The sequence below is a fragment of the Podarcis gaigeae genome (assembly GCF_964106915.1).
Source record: "Podarcis gaigeae genome assembly, chromosome: 12".
Classification (NCBI taxonomy): domain Eukaryota; kingdom Metazoa; phylum Chordata; class Lepidosauria; order Squamata; family Lacertidae; genus Podarcis; species Podarcis gaigeae.
The window spans coordinates 1,374,843-1,401,461 of record NC_139688.1 but is presented as its reverse complement, the minus strand read 5'-3'; the positions used below and the strand labels follow the sequence as shown (position 1 = coordinate 1,401,461).

Below are 26,619 nucleotides of genomic sequence, written 5' to 3'. Positions count from 1 at the left end.
TCATGCTAATTTAGAAATACCATTCCTTCGATTTCAGCTTCTTCCATTCCACTTGGTGTGTCCAAAACAGTAATTCATGGGGTTTGTTCCATGAATTGGTGATTCTCCCTGTTCAGATTTGCTCCGACACTGCCCCCCATCCCTGCGCCCCCTTCCCACTTGAGCCAAGGTGCACAGCTTTGGCCTGAGTCTTTACTGGGTTTTTCACCAAACACCCCCTTTAGTCTGTCTGTCATCACAGAGAACTCTTATCTGAACACTTCGCCCCTAACATAGCAAAGGAGGAGGTGTGCAGTGGAATGCAACTCATAGATAGATGGATAGATAGATAGATAACAAGGGTTCCCAGGTAACTTTCCTGTTTCTTTTTTTCTAATAGTTTATTTATTCATTTTATTACATTTCAGGGCGATACACAACATAAATATACAATATAAAAACACCAAGTGCATGATGATAAAAACAAGAACAGGAAACAAATCATGAACACCCCACCTCTTCCCCCAACTGTAACAAGGAGTAAAGGTAAAGGGACCCCTGACAGTCGTGGCCGACTCTGGGGTTGCAGAGCTCATCTCACTTTATTGGCCAAGGGAAAAGGCGTACAGCTTCCAGGTCATGTGGCCAGCATGACTAAGCCGCTTCCGGCGAACCAGAGCAGTGCACGGAAACACCGTTTACCTTCCCGCCGGAGTGGTACCTATTTATCTACTTGCACTTTGACGTGCTTTCGAACTGCTAGGTTGGCAGGAGCAGGAGCTCACCCCGTCGCGGGGATTCCAACCACCAACCTTCTGATCGGCAAGTCCTAGGCTCAGTGGTTTAACCCACAGCGCCACCCGCATCCCTAACAAGGGGTATTATAAGGCTGTTCCTTTACTGCTAATCTACCCAATGCAACACTGCTTCAAAACAACCACTACTTTCACCCTCCACCTGTCTCTACTGAAGCGACTATAGACCATCTCAGGAGAGCTGCTCCCTGCCTTGCAGGCCTTTTCCCACCTGGCCTGGGAGGACTGATGGTCTGACTCCAGCTGCAATGGCTGAGCCTGTTAAACAGTCTCTGGGGCTTAGGGGCTTTTTGGGTGAGGGGTTGTCACTGTCGAGTTTTTTGTATCTTTATTATCTTTATTATTTTACTATTTATTGAATTTATATACCGCCCTATACCCAGAAGTCTCAGGGCGGTTCACATAAAAAGATCACAGTATATAAAATAAAAATAAAAGCAATAATCTAATAATACTCCCCCCAAAAAGAGCTACATTTTAAAAGGGTATTGGATGTTAACCAAAGGCCTTGGTTAAAAATGACCGCTTTTGCCTGGCACCTAAAGGTGTATAATGAAGGTGCCAGGCGAACTTCCCTGAGGAGAGCATTCCACAGACAGGGAGCCACTGCAGAGAAGGCCCCGTTCTTGTGTTGCCACCCTCCGGACCTCTCAAGGAGGAGGCACACGAAGGAGGGACTCAGAAGATGATCTCAGGGTCCGGGTGGGTTCATATGGGAAAAGGCAGTCCTTGAGGTATTGTGGTCCTGAGCCATTTAAGGCTTTATAGGTCAAAACTAACACTTTGAATTGGGCCCGGAAAATAACTGGTAGCCAGTGCAGTCGGAACAGGATCGGTGTAATAGGCTCAAACTGTCTTGCTCTGGTGAGCAACGTGGCTGCTGAATTCTGCACCAGCTGAAGTTTCCGAACCGAATCTTTATCTTAGATCTTGTTGTGATTTATGTGAAAACTGCTCAGTTTGGTGCTTTCAAACTTGGAGCCAATAATCTCTGACTTTAGCATTCCTAACCCTCCCTCCCACTCCCTAGCTAAAATTTCCTTAAAACCACCATTCTACTTACTTACCACTATTACATTAATTACTTTGATACAGGTGTATACAACCTTAAATACAAAACACCACAACACTGCACACAAACATTAAGGAGATGCACAAGCATGCAAATTTTCCAAGAGTGTTACTAGAGAGCAAGTGATTAGGTATAGTGATAAGGGCTTCAGGAACCCTGGGAGACTTGGGTTCAAATCCCAATTTGGCCATGAAGCTGAATAAATGGATTTCAAATAGGACAAATGTTAGGTTCTGCAGTTAGGCAAGAAGAACCAGTTGCACAAATATAAGGTGGAGTATCCTGGCTTGCCACAAGCTGATCATGAGACAACAAAGTGATGCAGCAGCAAATTCACTTAATGCTATTCCAGGCTGCATCAACAGAAGTCTAGTGTCCCGATCAAGGGAAGTAATAGGACCAATCTATTCTGCCTTCCTCAGACCGCAACTGAAATCCTTTGTTCAGTTCTGGGCACCACAATTTAAGAAGGAGATTGACAAGTTGGAATGTGTTCTGAGGAGGGCGACCAAGATACTCAAGGGTCTGGAAACCAAGCCTGATGAGGAACAGTAAAGGTATTTGGGTATGTACTGAAAAAGAGAAGAGATGGTAGGCATCCTCAAATATCTAAAAATCTATCACATAGAAGACAGAGCAAACTTGTTTTCTCCTGCTCTGGAGTGTCGGACATGAACCAATGGATTCAGGTTACAAGAAAGCAGATTCCAACTAAAAATAAGGGGAAACGTTCTGACGGTAAGAGGTGAATTGGACCAGATAGCACTGGGTCCCTTCTGACTACAATTCTTTGATTCTACCCGATGTGAGTTCTTTGATGGGAAATGAGATGAGTTCTCTGACTGAACCTCTTTCCGCATTTCAAGCATTGATAGGGTTTCTCCCCTGTATGAGTTCTTTCATGGGAAGTGAGATGGGCACTCTGACTGAATCTTTTCCCACATTTCAAGCACTGATAGGGTTTCTCCCCAGTGTGAATTCTTTGATGGGAAGTGAGACTTTCTTTCCGACCGAAGCCCTTTCCACATTCCAAACACTGAAACGGTTTTACCTCACTGTGAATATATTTATGTCGACGGAAGTTTGTGATTGTATTAAAGCTCTTTCCACATTCCAGACACTGATATGGTACCTCCCCTGTGTGAATAATTTGATGGGAAATGAGGCTTAATTTTTGGGTGAAGCTCTTTCCACATTCCAAGCACTGATAGGGTTTCTCCCTGCTGTGAATTCTTTGATTTGAAGAGAGACTTTCCTTCTGATCGAACATCTCTGAACTCTCCAAATATTGATATGGCTTCTCCACTGTGTGGATTTGGTTGTGGTCTCCCTTAAGATTAGAACCCGCAATGAAGCTCTTTCCATATTCCAAACACTGAAATGGTTTCTCCCCAATATGAAATATTTTGTGCGAAGAGAGTTTGGCACTATGGCTGAAGCTCTTCCCACAATCCAAGCACTGATAGAGTTTCTCCCCTGTATGAATTCTTTGATGGCCCTTGAGATGGGAACTCTGACTGAAACTTTTCCCACATTCTGAGCAGAGATACGGTTTCTCCCCAGTATGAATTCTTTCATGGGATGTGAGATGGGCTCTCTTACTGAAGCTCTTTCCACATTCTGAGCAGAGAAAAGGTTTCTCCCCAGTATGAATACTTTGATGGACCGTGAGACCAGGCCTGTGACTGAAGCACTTTCCACATTCCAAGCACTGATATGGTTTCTCCCCTGTATGGATTCTTTGATGTACCGTGAGACTGGAACTCGCATTGAAGCTCTTCCCACATTCCAAGCACTCATAGGGTTTCTCCCCTGTATGGATTCTTTGATGGGAAATGAGATTGGCTGTCCGACTGAACTTCTTTCCACATTCCATGCACTGAAAGGGTTTCTCCCCGGTATGAAATCTTAGGTGGGAAGTTAGATTTGCACTCTGACTGAACCTTTTCCCACATTGCAAGCACTGATACGGTTTCTCTCCTGTATGAAATCTTTGGTGGGAAGTGAGATGGGTGCTCCGACTGAAACGCTTTCCGCATTCCAAGCACTGATATGGTTTCTCCCCAGTATGAAGAATCTGGTGGCCCTTGAGATGGGCACGCTGCCCAAAACTTTTTCCACATTCCAAGCACTGATATGGCTTATTCTCAATGGGAATGTTTTGAAGGGAAGTGGAATGGGAGCTCTGAAAGAGGCTCTCCCAGCAATCTGAATATATATATGGATTTTCCACTATTTGGATTTCGTCATGCTCTTCCTCGTTTTTAATTAGCAATTCATCACCACCTGCAACAAAGGGAGAAATTGATTAGATATTCTCAGGAAAAAATGCAGTCCCAAACTATTGAACAATGCTCATGAAGGCTTGTGATGGAGGAAGAACTGAAGGTCTTACCCCAGGGTTCACTGCTGTTGACTGGCAATACATATTTATTGATTTTGCTTGGCCCAGTCATATAATTTGTGCTATTTCAAATGTCAGTAATCTCGTTGGTCAACCAAAAATGTGGGAAGCATAAACCAAAACAAAAAATGTGACAGAATCTACTTCAAGTTCCCTAACAACTCTGAAGCCTACATTTAAAAGCGCAGGGCAGTTCAGGCCAGCCTATTTAGAGTTCAAGAAGACAGATAATTCAAGGGTAGCTGTGGGGGTGTCAGAATCACTTAAAGATATGTACAGTGGAAGCTCGGGTTATGAACGTGATCCGCATGGGTTGAGATTTGGCGCTTCTGTGTAAAGTGTGGATAGATTCAGAACTTACAGGGTTAAGAAGTTCTGAGTGACGTCTCACATTCCTGAGGCATGGCCAAGTTTACGCAGAGAAAAGTTTTCCACTGTGTGTGACGAGGAGGAATGCCGTATCAGAGGGGGCAGGGCTGGCACAGAGAGCTCTTCCGGAAGAAGAGGGGCCAAGCCGGCTGGAAGGAGCCCTGGGCAGTGTTTTTCCGCTCGTCGGTGTTATGTTTGCAATTCTCCTGACCATCTGCATCGCTCCTGCCCCCAGAGGAGCAGAGAGGCTGGACAGGATGCTTTCAAGGTCGCTTCCCATGGGAATCAGCCAGGTTTCCATGGCAGCCAGTCCAGGGAAGCCGCAAGGAGTACGTGACTTAGAGAATGAAGACGGTTCTTATCAGCTGACGGCCTCACTGGCAAAATTTGAGGACTGCTCCAGGAAGGACAGTGAAATGTGCTGGGTTATAGACTCTGCAATTCCACATCTCGACAGCAGGTCGCTGTTATGAGATGCCTGCTGGCTCCAGAGTCTATAACCCAGCACTGTCTCTGCCTGTCCTTCCTCCTCAGAATCAGACAGACATTCTGAGAGAACGTCAGAATGCACTTCTGCGCATGCGCAACCTCCAAAACCCGGAAGTAACCCCTTCCGGTACTTCCACGTTTCGGCGGTCTGTAACCCCCAAAAATGCAACCTGAAGTGGCTGTAACCCGAGGTAGGACTGTATCGCATTTCAAAACAGATATTATGATCAAATGGGCAGTCTTACTGAGAGAGTCCAGGATCCCACGATTCTCCTCCATGACTTCTTTATGCAGAGCTCTCTGGTCAGGATCCAACAAGGCCCACTCCTCGTCCGTGAAATAAACAGCTATATCTTCAAAGCACACTGGACCCTAAGAGAAGAAGAAAAATGTCTTGCTGTCAGACAGCATGAAGATTATCTTCCACATGTCGTTCTGCTGTTTTCTGCCTCTTAACTGATATGTAGTTTTAATGGGATTGTTTTGCTGTACATTTTAACTATGGATGCTTATTTGAACGTCTTAATGGAATTCTCTTATTGTATATTTTAACGATGGGTAATAAACTTGGGGTAAATGGGTAGAACTCCACATGGTGTTCCTCAAAGCATTCTGTCTGTGCAAGTTTGCCAAACGGAGGGGTCTCCTCTTTGCTCTCCCTGTGCCCTTTTCTGGGCAGGGGAGAACCTTCCTGATGCCATAATGCCAACTTCAAAGGGCACATGTGGGCACAGGGGAAAGCGGGGAAGCTCCATTGTGTAACCAATGGGGCTGCTTAGGTGAATCCTGGTCAATGTTTCATATGGTTTGTCAACTGCTTAGAAGCTTTTTTAGCATTAAATGATAAACTTATAAATAAAACTGAAGCTACTGATAAATAACACTAGCAACGTTCATAAGGCTAGTGAACATGAGGTGGTTGTTCATCATTCTCAGCACATAAACCTCCTGGAATGGCATTTTAAGCCTTTGTTAAGGGCAGTTTTGACAGAAGACAAGAGATGAGCCAAAGAGATTCGTTTAGGCCCAGAGAACCCTGGCTGCCCCCTCTCTCGGCCTCCTTCCCCCAAACAATCCTTCTCCCTACCTGGTCCGGTTCCAGAGCGGCTGCTTCCCCTCCACCAGCATAAGAAGATGGATGAGGAAGTCTTGCCAGCATCCTTGTGTCACCTGACGGAGGTAAGTAGGGAGCCATGAGTGAAGCAGGGCATCTCTAACTACAGCTTGGCCATAGAAAAAGCCTCACCTGCTGCATGCACTGGCCTGTTTGTAGCCATTTCGTATTTAAGCTGTGTAAAAATACATAATAATAATAACAATAACAATAATATTAGGAGTATTATTTATACCCTGCCCATCTGACTGGGTTTCCCGTCACTCTGGGTGGCTTACAGTATATTTAAAACATAATAAAGCATCAAACATTAAAAACTTCCTGATACAAGGCTTCCTTCAGATGTCTTCTAAAAGCTGTATAGTTTGTTATCTGCTTGACATCTAAAGGGAGGGTGAAACACAGAGCGGATGCCACTACCGAGAAGGCCCTCTGCCTGGTTCCCTGTAGCTTCACTGCTTGCAGGGAGAGAACTGCCAGAAGGCCCTCGGAGCTGGACCTCAGTGTCCGGGCAGAACAATGGGGGTGGAGACGCTCCTTCAGGTATACTGGGCCTTTGAGGCCGTTTAGGGCTTTCAAGGTCAGCACCAACACTTTGAATTGTGCACGGAAATGTACTGGGAGCCAATGAAGGTCTCAGGACCAGTGTTATATGGTCTTGGCAGCCACTCCCTGTCACCAGTCTAGCTGCTGCATTCTGGAGTAATTGTAGTTTCCGGGTCACCTTCAAAGGTAGCCCCACGTAGAGCGCATGGCAGTAGTCCAAGCAAGAGATAACCAGAGCATGCACCACTCTGTATGTGGTGTGGTGTGGAGCCAGTGTGGTATAGTGGTTAAGAGCGGTAGTCTCGTTATCTGGGGAACCGGGTTCGCGTCTCCGCTCCTCCACCTGCAGCTTCTGGGTGACCTTGGACCAGTCACACTTCTCTGAAGTCTCTCAGCCTCACTCACCTCACAGATACAGATAGGTAGCCGTGTTGGTCTGCCATAGTCAAAACAAAAAAAAATTCCTTCCAGTAGCACCTTAAAGACCAACTAAGTTAGTTCTTGGTATGAGCTTTTGTGTGCATGCACACTTCTTCAGATACACACATCTGAAGGAATATGGGTATCTGAAGTGTATCTGAAGAAGTGTGCATGCACACGAAAGCTCATACCAAGAACTAACTTAGTTGGTCTTTAAGGTGCTACTGGAAGGATTTTTTTTTTGTTTTCACCTCACAGAGTGTTTGTTGTTGGGGAGGAAGGGAAAGGGGAATGTTAGCCGCTTTGAGACTCCTTCGGGTCGTGATAAAGCGGGATATCAAATCCAAACTCTTCTTCTTCTCTTCTACTCTGGAGAGTCAGTCTGCAGGCAGGGAGGGTCTCATCCTGTGTACCAGATGGAGCTGGCAGACAGCTGCCCGGGACACAGAATGGACCTCCATCTCCATGGACAGCTGTGAATCCAAAATGACTCCGAGGCTGCGCACCTGGTCCTTCAAAGGCACAGTTACCCCATTCAGGACCACACCTGCCCACCCCGTCCCCCCAAAACAGTACTTCTATCTTGTCAGGATTCAACCTCAATCTGTTAGCTGCCACCCATCCTCCAGCTGCCTCCAGACATATTCCTTCTTACCCAGAGGCCTCTCTCTGGTGTCCAACGGAGTCCTCTCTACTTCAGAAGAATCTAAGGCCATTTCTGCAAACGGATCCTTTCCCTGAAAGAGCAAGGTTTAAAAACAGAGAATGCAGAGAATTAGAAAAAAGGCAGATGTAAACCCTAACCCTAAACTTCCTTGAATGCTTTCCAAAAAAAGGATACGCCATTATTAGAAAATTAGGGGGTATTCTCCCTCCAGTTCAGACCCCCTAGGATTATCCAGAGGACAGTCTCTCTCACCTGCTTTCTCTCTGCCTGCTTCCTCTCCTCTGCCTGACTCAGGAGGAATCCTTCGGCCAGGGCCACCGCCTGGGAACTGGTCTCCGCTCCACATTCCCTCACCCAGCTCTCCATCTCTGGTGGAAGGACAGCCAGGAACTGCTCCAAGATCACCAGGTCCAGCATCTCAGCTTTCGTGTGCCTTTCTGGCTTCAGCCACTGATGGTCAAAGCGGGAGAATCGACCACAAACCTCTCGGGGTCCATGAGTCTCCTGATGGCACAACTGCCTGAACTGCTGGCTCTGCACATCTGAGTGGAGGGTGTCCTCCTCTCCCAGGATCTTCTGCACAGAGTTTTCCCATAATCCCCCACTGCTCCCAGTTTGGATGACATGGCCTCTTCCTGCTTCAGGGCCAGCTGAGTCTTGCTCATCCATCTGGGCTCTCAGGAATCCCTCAAGAGATTGGAAGGAATCCTTTGGTCTTCTGCCAAGGTCTCTCTGTCCTAAGTAGAGCTGCTAGCAAATTCTACAAAAGGAAATACATTGTACCATAATAAAATTCATACACGGTCTGGAGAACAAATAGGTTCCCTGAAGAAGAATGGAGGAGTCTTGCTAGGAAACAGGCTGGTTTCCACATCCCAGACTCTGAGCTTTCTCCTGCAAAAAAAAGGGAAGATGTAAGTTTCTAGCTCTTGGAAGGAAAGTTACTATGCAAAATGTGCAGGTAACAGAAGGGATTTCTGTTAAATGAATCATCCTACTTGTGCCTTCCTTTCAGTGTTATCAATGAATGAATGGCGTCAAACTGAGATTGGCAGGCGACCCTCTTGGTCATTTCAACACCCTCAGAGTTTGGAGTGTGGTGCGACCCAAGAGAGGGCATCCTGGGGGCGGCTCTCAGGGTGGGAAATTCCCTCCCCAGAGGCGTGTCTGGCTCCTTCCCCTCTTCACCAAGGCCTCTGACACCTGAGACAATCCAGACCCATCCTATTCCTGTGGCTGTCATTTGTTTTAACTCTTTTTAAGATGGAATTTCACCACTGATGAAACTTGTCCTGGGTAATAAATGGAGCAGAGGAACAGGCAAACCTCCCAGGGACACAGAACCAGGAACATGTTCAGTGTCGAGAACCAGGAAGCAGCATGAAAATGTCGTGGAAAGAGGCGGAATGGGGCAGACTAAAGGGGGGGCTGCTTGTATTAATAATAACAAGCTTTACAACAATAACATAAAGCCTCGGGGGGGGGGGGAATCTCAAGATACACATAGAATCTCACGAAAGTGGGAGAGCCTGTTGGAATTGGAAATGTTCTCCCTCTGAGATTTTGGCAGAACAAAGTGCACAAACATTACAGCATCATGAGAGAGAGAGAGAGAAATTATATAATGTTTATTGTTTTTCTATTTTACATTTTAGAATATTCATTTGAACAACCTTAAAATATCAGTGACTTCCCTTCTTCTCCTTCCATGGTTCAATTTGCAAAACATAAATCCCCACATATCTTATATAAACTAAACCATTCAGTATTTCATTATTACATCCATCATAACTTATTTACACTGTTGAATTTATCTTAATGCTGCCAACGTTTTCAAGTTTACACAACTCCCCCCCCCCCCATATATTCCAGTCTTCTCTAAATGTATACAGTATTCCTTTTGTTCTCTTATTCTATAAGTCTGCAAGCTGGGAATATTCCGTCAACTTGAGTTGCCATTCTTCTTTGGTTGGGACGTCAATAGCTTTCCATTTTGGGGCTAACAAAAAACGAGTGGCAATAGTAGCATACATAAACAACCTTTTTTAACACCTGGGAATTTCCATCTGAATTATCCCCAACAAAAAGGGCTCTAAAAGTACTTCTCCAAAAAACAACAACAACAACAAAAACCCAAACATTTTTTCATTATAAATTATTTCCCAATACTCTATTACTCTTTTACAAGACCACCACATATGATGGTCTTGTAAAATACCCTCAGGCTCATTAGATCTCCATCACTTAGCTGATTCAGTCTTGTACATCTTAGCAAGTTTACGCAGAGTTAGATACCATCTGTGAATCATTTTCAGGTAGTTTTCTTTCAAGGAATAACATGCTGTGAACTTCAAATCGCTCTTCCATAGTTTTTCCCAGAGATTCAAATCTATATTATGTCCTAGATCTATTGCCCAGTGTGTCATGGAAGCTTTAACAAGCTCGTCTCTTGTTTCCCAATCTAATAACAGATTGTACATTTTAGGTAAGAGTTTTTCTTCATTTTGTAAAAGTTCTTTTTCAAAGCGTGAGCTTTGGTCCAAAAAACATTCTTTCCTGTCTGTTCTAAACATTTCATGTAACTGATGATATTGTAGCCAATCTGTCACATGGCTCCTTACACTTTCCACGGATTTCAGTTTAGGTTCCCCCTCTGTAAAATGCAGCACTTCCCTGCAAGTTGCCCATTGTCTGTCCATATTAATTCTCTTTCTTGTAATAGCCTCAATAGGAGAGAGCCATAAAGCTGTTTCCCTTTCCAGCAGATTTTTATATTTCTCCCTAACTCTGCACCGATTCTTCCTAAGGATATACCGTAGTTAATAAAACTTCTATAAATTTTTGCCTTCCCATATCAAGACATGCAGGCCAGCTGAATTTTAAGTCATGACCTTCTAAATCCAGGATTTCTGCCTCCAGAAACACCATTTGGCTCAGTGTGGTTGATCTGCACCTTAACATTGTTTTATTGGTAACATAAAATAAAAAAAACGACTCTGCCTCACACTTGACCTAAGCACAACTAACTCCAAGGGCTCCTGACGAGGCGTTTGGCCAGGAAATGTGGACTGTGACCTGTGAACTCTGCTCTCTCCTGTCTCCCCCTTTTCTGGTTTCGATTAAACCAATTCATGAACCAAGAACTCGTACACTAATAATGATCCAGGTGTTGTAGACATTCCCATAAACTTACTGTGCGGTTTTTGTGATGCACAGATGACAAGAGAACACTCGGTCTATTTATTTGTATCCTTTATTCCTCCTGTGATCCTTGTTTATAAAACCCAATAAACCAGTATTCCAAAAGGGAAGGAAAAAGACAACACTCACTCCCAGATCCCCATATGTGCGGCATCTGCAAAGCAGGATTATCCCACTTTAGAGAGCACTGGCTTCCTCCTACCTAAGAATCCTGGGATCTGTACTTTCTTACGGATGCTGAGAGCTGCTAGGAGCCACACCCCAAGTGCGCATTAACAGTCTGTCCTGTGTGCCAGGGAATCCAGGGAACTATAGCTGATGGGGAGAGGGTCTTCCAGTAGCTACAGCAATGGGGGGAAGCTGCCTCTTTCACCCCCATCTCAGGTTCCTTTCCTCTCCTGCCTTGGATTCCTTGGATGGGGAGACCTCTAGGGCTTCTCAGCAGGGCTTTCTGTTCAGCCTCCAAAGATCCTGGGGACACCTGGAAGGCTGCATGTGTCAAAGTCTGGAGAAGACCCCTGTGGGATGAATGGGTGGTTGGGAAAGCTTCCCTTCTTTCCAACGGAGGGTTGGCTTGCATCTGGAGGAACTCAGCATCAGAGAGTCCTGCGGGATCAGGCCAATGGGACTTCCTATTGAGTCCCCCCTCCTGTTCTTACAGGGGCCTCTTCCAGGAAGCCCCCCAGCAAGATCCGAGTGCAAGAGCAACTTTCTCCCTGCCTGTGGTTTTCCAGCAATTGGAGTTCAGAAGCATCTGAACTGAGGTCCAGCGCTGAGGGCCTTCTGGCTGTTCTTTCACTGCAAGAAGTGAGGTTACTGGGAACCAGGCAGAGGGCCTTCTCGGTGGTGACGCCTGCCCTGTGGAACGCCCTCCCATCAGATGTCAAAGAGAACAACTACCTGACTTTTAGAAGACATCTGAAGGCAGCCCTCTTTAGGGAAGCTTTTAATGTTTGATGCATTACTGTATTTTAATATCTCCTCCTCCATCACTTTGGTAGCAGCAGCTAGGAACAGATGCAGAGAATCTCCACCCGGGTGAAGATGCTTCAAAGCTCACTCTGGGACCTGAGAGGAAAGCGCACAGAACTGCAACCCACATCCCTCTCCTCCTCCCTGCATTGGCCTCCTCCTCCTCTCTGGAAAGCCGTCTGGATTGGTGCCCATCCCATCCTCCAGTGGGAGGGAGTTCCCTCGGTTTAACTCTTTGCCCCATGACGCAGCTCTTTCTTTTGTCCGCCCTCGACTTTCCAACATCGAATGGCAAACGTCAGGCTTTCATTGTTGTTGTTCTGCGTATCTTTCATGCCCGACTGTTTCCTTCTGGCTACAACCCCCGCCGACAAGTGTGACCGATTCACAAATCTGAAACGGGCTTATCTGCATTCCATGATGTTCTCCCCAAAATGGCAGCGTCTTGCCACCCTGGAAGAACAGAGTTGCAGAGCTCCTGCACACTCGCCCCCTCCCTATCTTTGCAGAGAGGAAGCGGGGAGGACCCTCTGCTTCCTGACTTGGGGGGCCCCCATTGCCTCAGCTGAACAGCGCCCCCCCCATGCCTCGTTCCCCTGCAGCCCTGGGACCCCCCGCCCCCGCTTCTCCCCCAGACTCACCAGATCCCGGAATGCGCCACGGAGGCAGCGCTTGCGCCGCAGACAAGACAAAAAGCACCAGCCTCCCTTTGCAGGGACGGGCTTTGCAAGGAGGTGCTTTTGCTCCAAGGGACCTGCCCCCCCCCGCCTTTATTTCCTCTCCTCTCTAGTAATCCAGCTCGGCTCCGTTTAACCCTTGGCAAGCCGGGGGCACCAAGCTCCCCCTCTTCTTCCTCTCTCCAAAGCAGATCTGTGCATTGCGCACACCCGGAGGAGAGGCTTTATTGGGGGGGGGGGCTTCTGGCTGGGCTCTGAGCTGCCCCCTCCCTTGGCCAGGAACAGAAGGAGCAGCTGGCAGTGGGGGGAATCTGTACAAGGAGCAGGAAACCCCTTGCTAGAATCCTAGAATAAGAGAGGTGGAGGAAAAAGAGCAAGAAAACCCTCGCAGCAATTTGGAACACCAGTTTGCAAACTGTCACCATCGACCTGCTGAGCTTCCGCAAGGAGGGCACCTTCAGCATCATCCTCATCCTCATTTTTCATTTGTATACTGTCTTTCTATCTTACAGTACTCAAGGTGGTTTACAAGCTGAAGAAACAAAAAATGTACATCTTATAACAATCTAATGCAAGGCAAAAATGTGATAATAAAACAAAACTTTAAAACAAGCAACCTACATCAAAAAAGGAACATTCAACGATCATTAAAAGGTAATGGGACCCTTGACCATTAGGTCCAGTTGTGGCCGACTGTGGGGTTGCGGCGCTCATCTCGCTTTATTGGCCGAGGGAGCCGGCGTACAGCTTCCGGGTCATGTGGCCAGCATGACTAAGCCACTTCTGGCGAACCAGAGCAGCGCACGGAAACGCCGTTTACCTTCCCGCCAGAGCTGTACCTATTGATCTACTTGCACTTCATGCTTTCGAACTGCTAGGTTGGCAGGAGCAGGGACCGAGCAGGGGATTCGAACCACCGTCCTTCTGATCGGCAAGTCCTAGGCTCTGTGGTTTATCCCACAGCGCCACCCACATCCCTTCAATGATCATTATAATAGTATAAAATAATAGTAATAATAATATCAACATATGAAAGTTAAATAGAAATCCACTCAACAGTTACACTAATTTCTAAACTATAATCAATGTCATTACAGAGGAGGCAGGTTTAGTCGTTGTCTGAGGACTATCCCTGCCCCCAGGTCTGGTCCTGACCGGATGGATACTAGAATCAGCAAGGGATACCCACATGACCTGAAAGTGTTGCTGTGCAATGCCGGGTCAATGATTCATAAGACTTATGACTTGATCATGGATGGAGGACTTGACCTGGCATGTGTAACAGAGACTTGGTTGGAGAAGCAGATGGGCCTGTCCTTGCCGCTGCTTGTCCACCAGGTTTCTCTTACGCACAGCAACCCAGGTCATGTGGGCGGGGAGGGGGGGTTGCAGTGATTTTTAGGAAGTCATTAGTTGGCACCAGGCGTCCTATTGGGAAGACCCAATTTTCCGAGTGCATGTTCTGGAATTTGGGCAATAGGGGCAGTACAGGATTCCTTTTGGTGTACCGACCTCCCCGCTGCACCAAGGATTCCCTGCCTGAGCTGCTCCAGGTCGTGGTGTATGTTCTCCTGGAGACACCTAGCTTGGTCATCCTAGGGGATTTTAACATCCATGCCGACACGACCTTACAAGGGGCGGCTCGGGACTTCGTGGAAAGCATGGCCTCCATGGGGCTGTCCCTGAATAAGTCTGGCCCAACCCATAGCCACGGACATGCCTTGGACCTGGTGTTTACCTCTATGGATGTTGGTGATCTGACACTAAGTAAAAGTGAAACAAAAGAAGTGCCATGGTCAGATCACTTCCTGGTGCAACTGGACTTCTCTGCAACCCATCCCCTCTGCAGGGAGGTGGGACCAATTTGGATGGTCCGCCCCCGCCACTCTGTAAAGAGTTTCTGGGAAGCAATATATAATGAATTGAAAAAGATGTTAAAATATACTTTTGTTAAGAAACCAGAAGCCTTTCTTTTAGGGATTACAGGAAAAGAAATAAGAAGAAAAGACCTACATTGGCTCCCAGTACGTTTCCGAGCACAATTCAAAGTGTTGGTGCTGACCTTTAAAGCCCTAAATGGCCTCGGCCCAGTATATCTGAAGGAGCGTCTCCTCCACCATCGTTCTGCCCGGACACTGAGGTCCAGCTCCGAGGGCCTTCTGGTGGTTCCCTCACTGCGAGAGGCCAGGTTACAGGGAACCAGGCAGAGGGCCTTCTCGGTAGTGGCGCCCGCCCTGTGGAATGCCCTCCCATCAGATGTCAAAGCGATAAACAACTACCTGACATTCAGAAGACATCTGAAGGCAGCCCTGTTCAGGGAAGTTTTTAATATGTGACATTTTAGTGCATTTTTCATCTTTGTTGGAAGCCGCCCAGAGTGGCTGGGGAAACCCAGCCAGATGGGCGGGGTACAAATAATAAATTATTATTATTATTATTATTATTATTATTATTATTATTATTAAACAACGGCAAGCCACAGTACATAAAATAATACAAGACACATTGAGAAGCAGAGACTAGAGGGTGGAGCAAGGCAGGTGGAAGAAGGCCTTGCCTGATGAAGTCTCCCCCCTCCCCCCTCCGGGACCTGGCTGGTGTCTCCTTGGAGCGACCTCCTCTCCAGGTGCCCATTGGACTCATACCAATCCCGGACCACGCTGGCCCACAACTGGACAGATGTGTAAGGATACCTTGAGGTGGTGCGCATGCTGCTTCTCAGCCCAAGTGCTCAGCACAGCTTACGGCAGGGTTTTCCAAACTCCCACCACCAGAAGCCACTTGAAAATTTCTGGCCACTTAATGATTTCATTCAGTTTATTGTAGCTTTTGTGGCAGAATCCCAGAATTGTAGAGTGGGAAGGGGCTCTGAAGATTTAGTCCAACCCCCTGCAATGCAGGAATATGCAGCTGTCCCAGAACCCACGACCTCAATGTTATCAGCCCCAGGCCCTAGCCAATGTTCTCTGCTAGAGGCTGCATGATATTTAATTGTATTTTTTTTATTGCTCCTTTTGTATCTTACACATTGTAGTTTTTCATATTCCACAAAATTCAAAGTGCAATGCAATATAATATGCTGGATAAGAGAAGGAACTAAAACACAACTAAAAAGCAATATGAATATTTACTGGGGCAGATATAGCGTCTCCCATCTTCAGTGACAAAAAAGCAGGAACTATTTGTCTTCTTACTCCTCACTGAGATCTGGCAGAATGAAATATGCGAATGCCGCCTCCCAATATCTCAAGGGCTGTCTCATGGAAGATGGAGCAAGCTTGTTTTCTGCTGCTCTGGAGGGGAGGACCTGAACCCAAGGCTTCAAGTAACAAGAAAGGAGATTGTGACTAAATATGAGGAAGAAGTTACAGGTAGGTAGCCGTGTTGGTCTGCCGGAGTAAAAAAAAAATTAAAAAAAATCCTTCCAGTAGCACCTTAGAGAAGCAACTAAGTTTGTTATTGGTATGAGCTTTCATGTGCATGAACACTTCTTCAGATACACATGAACGCTCATACCAATAACAAACTTAGTTGGTCTCTATTTTTTTTTATAATAAATTTTTATTATTTTTCAATCCAATCATACAATTTTATCCAGATTTTAACTGATTTTAACAAGGTACAAATTTTGGTCTTCCTTCAGCTTCTCTGGTAATCATCCATTTTTACCCTTCAATACGCATTCCTTTAATTGCATAGCCATTTGTCTTCCCTCCCTTTTCTATTTTCCTTTAACAATACCTCTTAAAATTTTACAGTGCTTCTTGAAACCCCACTAGCGTTGTTTGCACATCACATATATTTTTCAGATAATCTACAAATTTTCCCCAATCCTCGATGAACTTTTGGTTTCGGGCATATCTTATTTTCCCAGTCAGTTTGTCCAGTTCCGCATAGTCAGTCAGTTTCATTCTCCATTCTTGAATCGTTGGTATTTCCTCTTGTTTCCATTTCTGGGCCAATAAAATTCTTGCTGCCGTAACTGCATACTGGAAGAGTTTATAGTCTTTTCTTCTTATTTCTTTTCCTGTAATCCCTAAAAGAAAGGCTTCTGGTTTCTTAACAAAAGTATATTTTAACATCTTTTTCAATTCATTATATATTGCTTCCCAGAAACTCTTTACAGTACTTTCTTACGTTCCCACCACGAATGGTAGAATGTTCCTTCTTTCTCTTTACATTTCCAGCACTTGTTACATGTTTTATACATTTTTGCCAATTTTGCCGGTGTAATGTACCATCTATAATATACCATCTACAAAACATTAGTTGCTCTCTAAGGTGCTACTGGAAGGAATTTTTTTATCAGGAAGAACTTTCTGGTGGTAAGATGGTGGTGGATTTTGCTTCCTTGGAGGTTCCCCTGAGGAGACGGGTGAGGTTTCATAGCCAGGTGTCAGATGCTCAACAAAGGTTTTCCAGCTCCACAATGGTGCGACCCCACAAGGTTGGCGCAACCCCTAGAACCTTCTGCCTGAGAAGAGATGGAAGAGATTAATGCTCTGCACCAGAGCTTTTCTTCTATGGCTATTCATAATGCCAAAGAGGATCCCCCCCCACACACATACTTCTCTTCCAACCCTCTCCCTCTAGGGTGGGGTTGCCTACTTCTTGTAGAGCCTTTCCCCCTGCTTGCTCCTCCTCCTGTTCCTGGCCAAGGGAGGGAGCAGCTCAGAGGCCAGCCAGGAGGGTCCCTCAAAATAAAGCGTCTCTGGCTGTGCGCGATGCTCTGGGCTCCTCTGGAACGCCTGCTTTCAAAGAAATAGATGGGTGGCCTAGGTCGTCTTCTTCTTCTTCATTGGGGAGAAGGGGGAGTCGCAGGGCAGTAGGGGTGTGTGCATGCAGGGCCTGTTCACACACCCTCCAAGTGCCCCTATGTTCCAGGGCTGTCCCTGATTTAGAGAAGCTGTCCTGGTTTCTGATTTTATCCCCGAATGCCCCATTTTCCCTTAAAGGTAAAGGGACCCCTGACCATTAGGTCCTGTCGTGGCCGACTCTGGGGTTGCAGCGCTCATCTCGCTTTACTGGCCGAGGGAGCCGGCGTACAGCTTCCGGGTCATGTGGCCAGCAGGACTAAGCCGCTTCTGGCGAACCAGAGCAGCGCACGGAAACACCGCTTACCTTCCCGCCGGAGCGGTACCTATTTATCTACTTGCACTTTGACGTGCTTTCAAACTGCTAGGTTGGCAGGAGCCATTTTCCTTTAGGGCGTCCCTGTTTTCATTGGAGATGTGTGGAGGGAGATGCCGAGCTATCCAACCCCCAAGCCGTCTGAAGGCAATCCTGCATAGGGAAGCATTTTTGCTTAACGTTTTATGATGTTTTCATATATGTTGGAAGCTGCCTAGAGTGGCTAGGGCACAGGACGTCCCTATTTGAATCAGTGAGATGTTGGAGTGTATGTGCTTTGCCCATGCATGGGGGGACCCTGAAGTCAGGGAGCAGGGGGTCCTGCCCCCTTCCTCACTGCAAAGCCAGGAAAGGGTCAAGGTAGGTTTCCTTTCATCCACTTTGGGGAGGGGACCTCTGGGTCAGGACAGCAGTGTGGCCTGAGGTATTGGCAGCCACCCTGACAGAGCCAAGTGGGGCAGCCTGCCCACCGGCACAGCCATCGCCCCACAAGTGAGCCCCGACAGAACAAGCTCCATTGGCCCCATGCCCTCAAGGCCACGATCCTCCTCCCTGGGGGTCCCTGAGGACTGGCTGAATAGACAGACATAAAAATACACAAACAGTGAAAATGGAAGCCTGACTCACACAATCAATCAATCAATCAATCAGGAAGATGGAGGGCAGAGAAAAGAAAAGGCTTCTTCTGCAGTGCAGAGTTAGACCTGGTTAGGGCGAGGAAACAAGCTGGGAGATGGCTGGAGGGGAGGAAAATTATGGTCCAATGCAACCAAGACTGGTGAGGGTTCAGCCAGTGTGGTGTAGTGGTTAAGAGCGGTAGTCTCGTAATCCTGGTGAACCGGGTTCGCGTCTCCGCTCCTCCACATGCAGCTGCTGGGTGACCTTGGGCCAGTCACACTTCTCTGAGGTTTCTCAGCCCCACTCACCTCACAGTGTGTCTGTTGTGGGGGAGGAAGGGAAAGGAGAATGTTAGCCGCTTTGAGACTCCTTAAAGGGAGTGAAAGGCGGGATATCAAATCCAAACTCTTCTTCTTCTTCTTCTTCTTCTTCTTCTTCTTCTTCTTCTTCTTCTTCTTCTTCTTCATCATGGAGCCTTCCTGGTGGCCGGGAGGGAAGCAAGGAAGCAGACTTTGCTGTCTCAATAATGCTCCACTTTAACTCTCATTAACCTTTTAGAATGTATTAGGCGTGGTTTCTGAGTCTTCTGCATTTGCGAATCTCCCCCCTCTTACGCTGCATGGCATCTCTCCTTACCTGACCCTGAAAGTGGAAGAAATGGCAGGAGGTTTTAGCAGCAGAGTGTAAATCAGCTCTCCGTGAAGCTATCTGAGACCCAGGAAGGGGATTTGGGGGTGCTCTTCCTCACTGAAGGCGAGGTTGCTAGGGCAATGCTGGACACCTGGGGCCTGAAATGGTCTAATGGCCTGGGCACATGGGGCCACTCCAAGGTGATGGGGGCTCTTTCCTGGGGGAGGAGGGAGAGCAGCTCTTGAGGACCCCAGGGTTAGAACCGACCCCCCCAGCCTGGTGTGAAAATTGTACTCAGTCAACCACAGTTCTAAATTCCTTCCTTGACCAAAAGCACCAAAAGGCAGGAGAAAACAGGCAGATTCATCTCACAGAAATCCCTCAGTTGCCATCACATTTGGCGGGGTCACCTCCCTTCCAGGAGGGCTAGACACGGCCCGGAATCAACCCCCCACTGCTCCCCGTTTGGATGGCTTGGCCCCTTCCTGCTTCTGGGCCAGCTGAGTCTGGCTCATCCCCCTGGGCTCTCAGGAATCCCTCAAGAGATCAGAAGGAAGGAATCCCTTTAGTCTTCTGCCCAGTTCTGTCTGTCCTAAGGAGAGGGACCTCTACTTATTACAGTGTTTACGACCTATTTTGACGGGCATTAATGATCCTGGCCCAACTGAACTGGAGACCAATTAGCTTCCACACCCAATTCAAAGGTTTTGACCTATAAAGCCATTACCATTATTGTTATTATTTCTAACAATTCATGAAACCACAGTAAAACTACCAAACATTAAAAACTTCCTTATCTAAAAGTCAGATAGCTGTTTATTTTCTTAACATCTAACAAGAGGGAGTTCCACAAGGCGGGTGACACTATTAAAAAGGCCCCCTGCCTTGTTCCATGTAACCTCACTTCCCACAATCAGGGAACTGGCAGAAGGCCTTCAGAAGTGGAACTCAGGGCCCGCGTTGAACATATTAATCAAAGTCTCTGAAAATTATTCATATACAGCCATTGTCTGGTTTCTCCCCACTGTGACATCTTTGATGGCCTATGAGACTGGTCTTCTGACCGAAGCTCTTCCCACATTCCAAGCATTGATATGGTTTCTCTCCTGTATGAATTCTTTGATGGGAAGTAAGACCTTCCTTCCAGGTGAAACTCTGTTCACATTCCATGCACTGATATGGTTTCTCTCCTGTATGAATTCTTTCATGGACTGTGAGATTGAACTTCCGACTGAAGCTCTTCCCACATTCCAAGCACTGATATGGTTTCTCCCCTGTATGACTTATTTGATGGGTTGTGAGATGGGCACTCCGAAAGAACCCCTTCCCACATTCCAAACACTGATATGGTCTATTCCCTGGATGAATCATTTGATGGGCCATGAGATTCTTTTTCCGACTGAAACTCTTCCCACATTCCAAACAGTAATATGATTTTTCCACTGTATGAACCCTTTCGTGGGAAGTGAGACTATCTTTCCGACTGAAACTCTTCCCACATTCCATACACTGATATGGCTTCTCCCCTGTATGAATTCTTCCATGGACTATGAGATAGAACTTCTGGGTGAAGCTCTTTCCACATTGCAAGCACTGATATGGTTTCTCCCCTGTATGAATTCTTTGATGTATTGTGAGACTATCTTTCCGACTGAAACTCTTCCCACATTCCATACACTGATATGGTTTCTCCCCTGTATGAATTATTTGATGGGAAGTGAGACTTTCCCTCCAGTTGAAACCCTTTTCACATTCCATGCACTGATATGGTTTCTCCCCTGTATGAATTTTTTGATGGGAAGTGAAAATCTTTTTCTGACTGAAACTCTTTTCACATTCCATACACTGATATGGTTTCTTCCCTGTATGAATTATTTGATGGGAAGTTAGACTTTTCTTCCAGGTGAAACTCTGTCCACATTCCAAACACTGATACGGTTTCTCCCCTGTATGAATCCTTTGATGGGAAGTGAGACTTTTCTTCCGGGTGAAGCTCTTTCCACATTCCAAGCACTGATATGGTTTCTCCCCTGTATGACTTATTTGATGGGTTGTGAGATGGGCACTCTGAGTGAAGCTCTTCTCACATTCCATGCATTGATAGGGTTTCCCCCGTGTATGAATTCTTCGATGGGAAGTGAGACTCTCTTTCCGACTGAAGCTCTTTGCACATTCCAAGCATTGATAGGATTTCTTCCCCAATGGATTTCTTTGGAGGGAAGTGGAATGGGAACTTTGACTGAAGTTCTCACTACACTCAGAATATTTACATTGCTTCTCTATGGTGTAGACATGGTCATGGTCTCCCTGGTTCTTAATCTCTGATTCATCAGCATCTGCAACAAAGAAAGAAACGGATCACAGCCTCAGAGAGAAACGCAGACCTGGGTTATTGAACTTTGCTAATTAATGCTTGGGACACGGGAAGAACTGAAGGGAATTAATAGTAAGGCCTTACAACAGGCTTCGCTGCTTTTGTTGACAGGCATTAATGTACATATGTATTGGAATCTGAGTGTCAGGAGTGGGGCAGCAATAAATCACACGGAGTAAGTGAAGTTAACTCTTCATGAGAAGCAACAGGCTGCTCAGAAGTGCCAGGCCTAGTGAGCACAGCAATACTTCCCTCTGGGTCTGGCCCCTATGAGCCAGTGGTGGGGACTGAAGGCCCTGCCTTCCCACAACTGACTAAGTCTCCTCCTCTCACAGATTCTTCCCAAGGGATCTTAAATTCCGAAAGAGATATCATGATCCAACAGGGAGCCTTACTGAGAGAGTTCATGATCCAACCATTCTCCTCCATGACTTCTTTATGCAGAGCTCTCTGGTCAGGATCCAGCAACGCCCACTCCTCGTCTGCAAAATGAACAGCTATATCTTCAAAGCATACTAGACCCTAAAAGAAGAAGAGAAAAGTCTTGCTCTCAGACAGCAGAAAGATCATCTTCTACACTTTGTGCTGCTGTTTTGTGTCTGTTTGTTGCCCTACGGTTTTAATGGGATTGTTTTATTGTGTACTTTATTGATGGGTATTCATCTTTGTGTAAATGGGTGGAACTCCACCTGGTGTTCTTCAGATCCTTCTCTCTGCTGAACATTCCCCCCTTTCCTCTCCCCCTCTACTGTTCTGGAGGGGGAAACCTTCGCCATGTCCTACAGCCAACTTCAGGGGTGCAGGGGGTCACAGGGAGGGGAAGGAGGGGGAAAGCCCTATAGTGCAACAGATGGGACTTGTGAGGTGAATTCTGGCCACAGTTTTTTATGGTTTCTCAACTGTTTGGAAGCCTATTTTAGCATTAAATAAATAAAGATGATAAATAATATGAAAATGTTAGTTAAGGTAAGGTGGTTGTTCATCATTCTCAGCACATAAAGTTTTTGCTTGGCATTTTAAGCCTCTGTACAGGGCAGTTTTGATAGAAGTCAAGAGAAGGAGGAGAGAAAACGCTGGATGCCCCATCTCATAGCCTCCTTGCCCGCAATGCTCCTTCTCCCTACCTGATCTGGTTCCAGAGCTGATGTTTCTCCTCTGCCGCCATGCAAAGATGGAAGAAGGGGTCGTGGCAGCATCATTCTGTCACCTGCGAGAGACAAAGGGAAGTGGCCATTAGCACATGCTTTTCTTCGAGGTGAAGCAGTGCACCTCTAACTACAGATGGTGCGCTCTATGCGCGGGTACCTCTGAAGGTGACTCAGAAACTAAGCCAGAAGGAGGCTACCAGACTGGTGACTGGGAGCAGCTGCTGGGACCATATAACACTGGTGCTGAAAGACCTACACTGGCTCCTAGTATGTTTCCAAGCACAATTCAACATGTTGGTATTGACCTTTGAAGCCCTAAACAGCCTCGGCCCAGTAGACCTGAAGGAGCATCTCCACACCAACCTTTCAGCCTGGACACTGAGGTCCAGCTCCGAGGGCCTTCTGGCAGTTCCCTCATTGCGAGGAGTAAAGCTACAGAGAACCAGGAAGAGGGCCTTCTCTTGGCCCCAGGTATCTTCCCCCAAAAGATGAAAGGAACCCAGAGATTAGTTCCTAAATCCATAAAATGCAACCAAAGGGAGAAAAAATTCCTTCCTCCTTACCTATTGGCCTGTCTCTCGTGACCAACGGAGTCTTCTCTGCCTCACAGGAATCCAGGCCCATTTCTGCAAAGATAATCTTTCCCTGAAAGAGCAACAAGGATTCAGAACAGAGGATGGAGAGAAATATTAGAAAAGGAATGAGAAAGGGAAATCCATTTGGGGACGCTTTCCGAAAGCTTAGTAGAGGATTTCAGGATACTCTGCCTCCTTTTCAGAGCCCCTTGAGAGTATCCAGAGGACAGTCTCTCTCACCTGCTTTCTCTCTGCCTGCTTCCTCTCCTCTGCCTGACTCAGGAGGAATCCTTCGGCCAGGGCCACCGCCTGGGAACTGGTCTCAGCTCCGCATTCCCTCACCCAGTTCTCCATCTCCGGTGGAAGGACAGCCAGGAACTGCTCCAAGACCACCAGGTCCAGCATGTGAGCTTTCGTGTGCCTTTCTGGCTTCAGCCACTGATGGCAAAGATGGTGGAGCTGGCTGCAAACCTCTCGGGGTCCTTTGGCCTCCTGGTAGCAGAACTGCCTGAACTGCTGGCTCTTCATATCAGAGTGGAGGGTGTCCTCCTCACCCAGGATCTTCTTCACGGAGCTTTCCCAGAATCCCTCACTGCTCCCAGTGTTGATGGCATGGCCTCTTCCTGCTTCAGGGCCAGCTGAGTCTTGCTCATCCATCTGTGTTCTCAGGAAGCCTCCAAGATATCGGAAGGAATCCCTTGGCCTTCTGCTAAGTTCTGTCTGTCCTTATTAAAGTGGCTAGCAAATCCTACAAAGGAATACGTCTTTCTGTTATAAAATTGATCTTATTATCATTCTTATTTTATTAAAATCCTATAATTCAAAGTTCAAGGTGTTTTTTTAAAAATAATATTGACGGCATCATCAAGTACCTTTTCTAATGAGTCTGGCATCTTTTTTAGGGCTGGGCGATGCCTGGTTTTCAACATCGTAATACAGTATATCACCAGCTAAAAATCATAACATTCTGGTTTTAAAACAGCTGCATTGGTTGTCCATTCTATTGAAGGGGCTCCCATGAGGGTTCACTTAGATCCCCCCACATATCTGAAGAACCGCCTCCTTCCCTTCAGACCCTCTGGGGTGGGGAGGCTGGCAGAGGGGGTCCTCTTGTGTTTGGGGGGGAGGGTTGCCCCAGAAAGGGCATCCTGGTGGGAGTTCCTGGGCTGGAGCATACCCTCCCCACAGAGCCCCCCCCTCTTTCCCAAGGCCTCTGACCCCAGAGACAGGTGTTTCCAGGACCCCAAGTCTGGGAAGGGGAGCTGCTCAGAATGTTTCCCCCTGGCTGCCATCTCTGCCCATCTTTTCCTCAACCTGAAAGGGCTGCGCTTCTTTGCCTGCCTTTTCCCAGCATCCCAAGGGAGACCACCGTGCAGAGGAAGGGGGGGCAGGATCCTCCTCTCCCTGACCCTCCCCATGCACCCTCCCGCTGCAGCCCTGGGACCCCTTTCTCCCAATGGGGGGGGGGAGAGGAGACTCACCGCATCCTGGGAGGCGCCCCCTTGCACGGGGCGGGAGGCAGGCGAAACCTCCCCCCGCTTCCCGGAAATGACTGGGGGGAGGGGGAGGGGCTTTTGCGGGGGGGGGGGAGGGCTGGTCGCACCCCTCCTTCCTTTCCTCTACTCTCTCGGAGCCCAGCTCAGTTCCCTGCGATCCTTGCAAAGCGGAGCGCCCCGAGCTCAGCCGCCCCCCCATGATGAATCGGGGAGGAGCCCCGCCCTCTGCACCCGCCCAGAGAGGTTTCTTTTGCGGGAGGGGCACAGAAGTTGGCAGAGGACAGAAGGGCTTCCTCCGGTCTTGTAGAGGCTTGCAAGGGGAAACAGCTGCAGTTCAGATACGAAGATCCTGCAGCTCAGGCAGTTCTGCTACCTGGAGGCCAAAGGACTCCGAGAAGTTTGCAACCGGCTCCTGCAGCCAATTGGAATCTGTGCCTTGGTTTTTAAATTGTTCCAGGAGTCAAACACCCTTTCGGAATAAATTAAGTTTGAGAACCAAGGTTCCACTGTATTGGGAAAGGTGGCGGAGTCAGCTGCAAATCTCTCGGGGTCCTTTGGCCTCCTGGTACCAGAACTGCCTGAACCGCTGTCTCTTCACATCTGAGTGGAGGGTGTCCTCCTCACCCAGGATCTTCTGTATGGAGCGTTCCCAGAATCCCCCACTGCTCCCAGTTTGGATGGCATGGCCCCTTCCTGCTTCAGGGCCAGCTGAGATCTGGCTCATCCATCTGGGCTCTCAAGAATCCCCCAAGTGATTTGAAAGAACCCCTTTTGTCTTCAGCCAACTTCTGTCTGTCCTAAGTGGAAGTGTCTGCACATCCTGCAAAGTAAATACTGTACACTATTCTGTTATAAAATCAGCACACTCTCCGGAGAAGATAAGATGTGCTCTCAGCAAGTACGGGCCTGTCTTGCTAGGAACCAAGCCTGGACTCCACCACAGTCCAGATTCCGAGCTTTCTTTAAGTACAAAAGGAATGTTGCAGGAATTTATGTATAGGTTGGGGGGGGGGTTGTCCCTCCAGCAGATAACATGCACATGCAGCCCACTACCAAAATCAGCACAATCACTTTTGTGACTTCTCCCCACAAAACACTTCATCACAGTTTCTTCCTGCCTATTCAAAGGGCCTCTGCTGCACGATACCAAATGTAAGAATTCACCAATAAATGTATCTATGCAATGGCTCCCTGGGAAAACTTTAGAAATTCATCTAGACCTGTGAGCTCAGCTACTCAGCAGCCCCTCTGCCTGAGGGATAATTCCTGGCATCCTGATACCTGAGTGCCAGACAGGTAGCCATTCCAGAAATACCAAACCCAGATGAAGACAAAAGGGTGGGAAACAGGGAATGTAAATATCTCTTTTGTTACACTTGTGGGTGTTTGGTGGAGGGCAAGGGGAACCATGAGGCAGGGTCCAGGATGCTCAGATAACTGACACCAGACCTCCCCTTTCATGATGTAACTGTGATGTATGAGTGATGTAGTTTGGGGGGTGTAGCATGGGGGATTAGCATCTAATAAAAGTTTGGGTTCTCTTTTGTTTGGGGCTTCCATCTTGTTTCACCTGGTGGCAGGTGGGAGTCCTGTCGCAACTGTCTTCAATAAAGACCAAGCCTACTGGTTGCTGTTTTGCTCTGCTTATTCCTGGCTGGTGTCCTTGTTTTTTGTCCAAGGGAGCCCTCAGATTTCTCTGTTAACAGGAAGAAGCTGAAATAAACCTCTAGCCCTCCTAGAAGCACTGCAGAGCACAGCCCAAAGGGAAAGGAGCCGCCCACAGCGCCACGCACTGGTCACATGCTTTTTTTAAAGCCATCTAGCTTGGTGAGCATCTGTGAAGAAGCACTTTCTTCTCTCTGCCCTCCATCTTCCAACAGTCCTTGTTTATTTACTGCACAGGTCAGGTTTTTGTCTTTGTAT

The 26,619-nt window shown here is 47.3% G+C and overlaps 1 protein-coding gene and 1 long non-coding RNA gene across 21 annotated transcripts in view; both read right to left on the bottom strand.

Annotated features, from left to right (window-relative positions):
* The window catches only part of LOC310827690 (uncharacterized protein), a 119,633-nt gene that overhangs the window by 57,399 nt on the left and 35,615 nt on the right, over positions 1-26,619 (bottom strand). For 2 of the 20 annotated variants that reach the window (XM_083704007.1, XM_083704026.1), the window contains one exon: positions 7,864-7,945. The exons of 3 other annotated variants lie outside the window; for them this stretch is intronic. In XM_083704007.1, coding sequence (XP_083560133.1) covers positions 7,864-7,945 — 82 coding nt within the window. Of the gene's footprint in view, positions 1-197; positions 4,153-5,373; positions 5,501-6,215; positions 6,299-7,863; positions 7,946-8,127; positions 8,770-9,765; positions 9,875-11,278; positions 11,558-12,689; positions 12,959-19,896; positions 21,440-21,872; positions 22,000-22,601; positions 22,685-23,188; positions 23,271-23,440; positions 23,949-24,072; positions 24,173-24,681; positions 24,745-24,803; positions 24,891-26,619 lie in introns of those variants that run through there. 15 more of the 20 variants (XM_083704020.1, XM_083704021.1, XM_083704019.1 and 12 more) reach the window with 15 other exon arrangements.
* On the bottom strand, positions 17,011-17,475 carry LOC310827645. Its single transcript, XR_014556470.1, has 2 exons — positions 17,334-17,475; positions 17,011-17,199 (listed from the first exon to the last, which is right to left on the bottom strand). It is a non-coding gene; the product is annotated as an uncharacterized lncRNA (long non-coding RNA).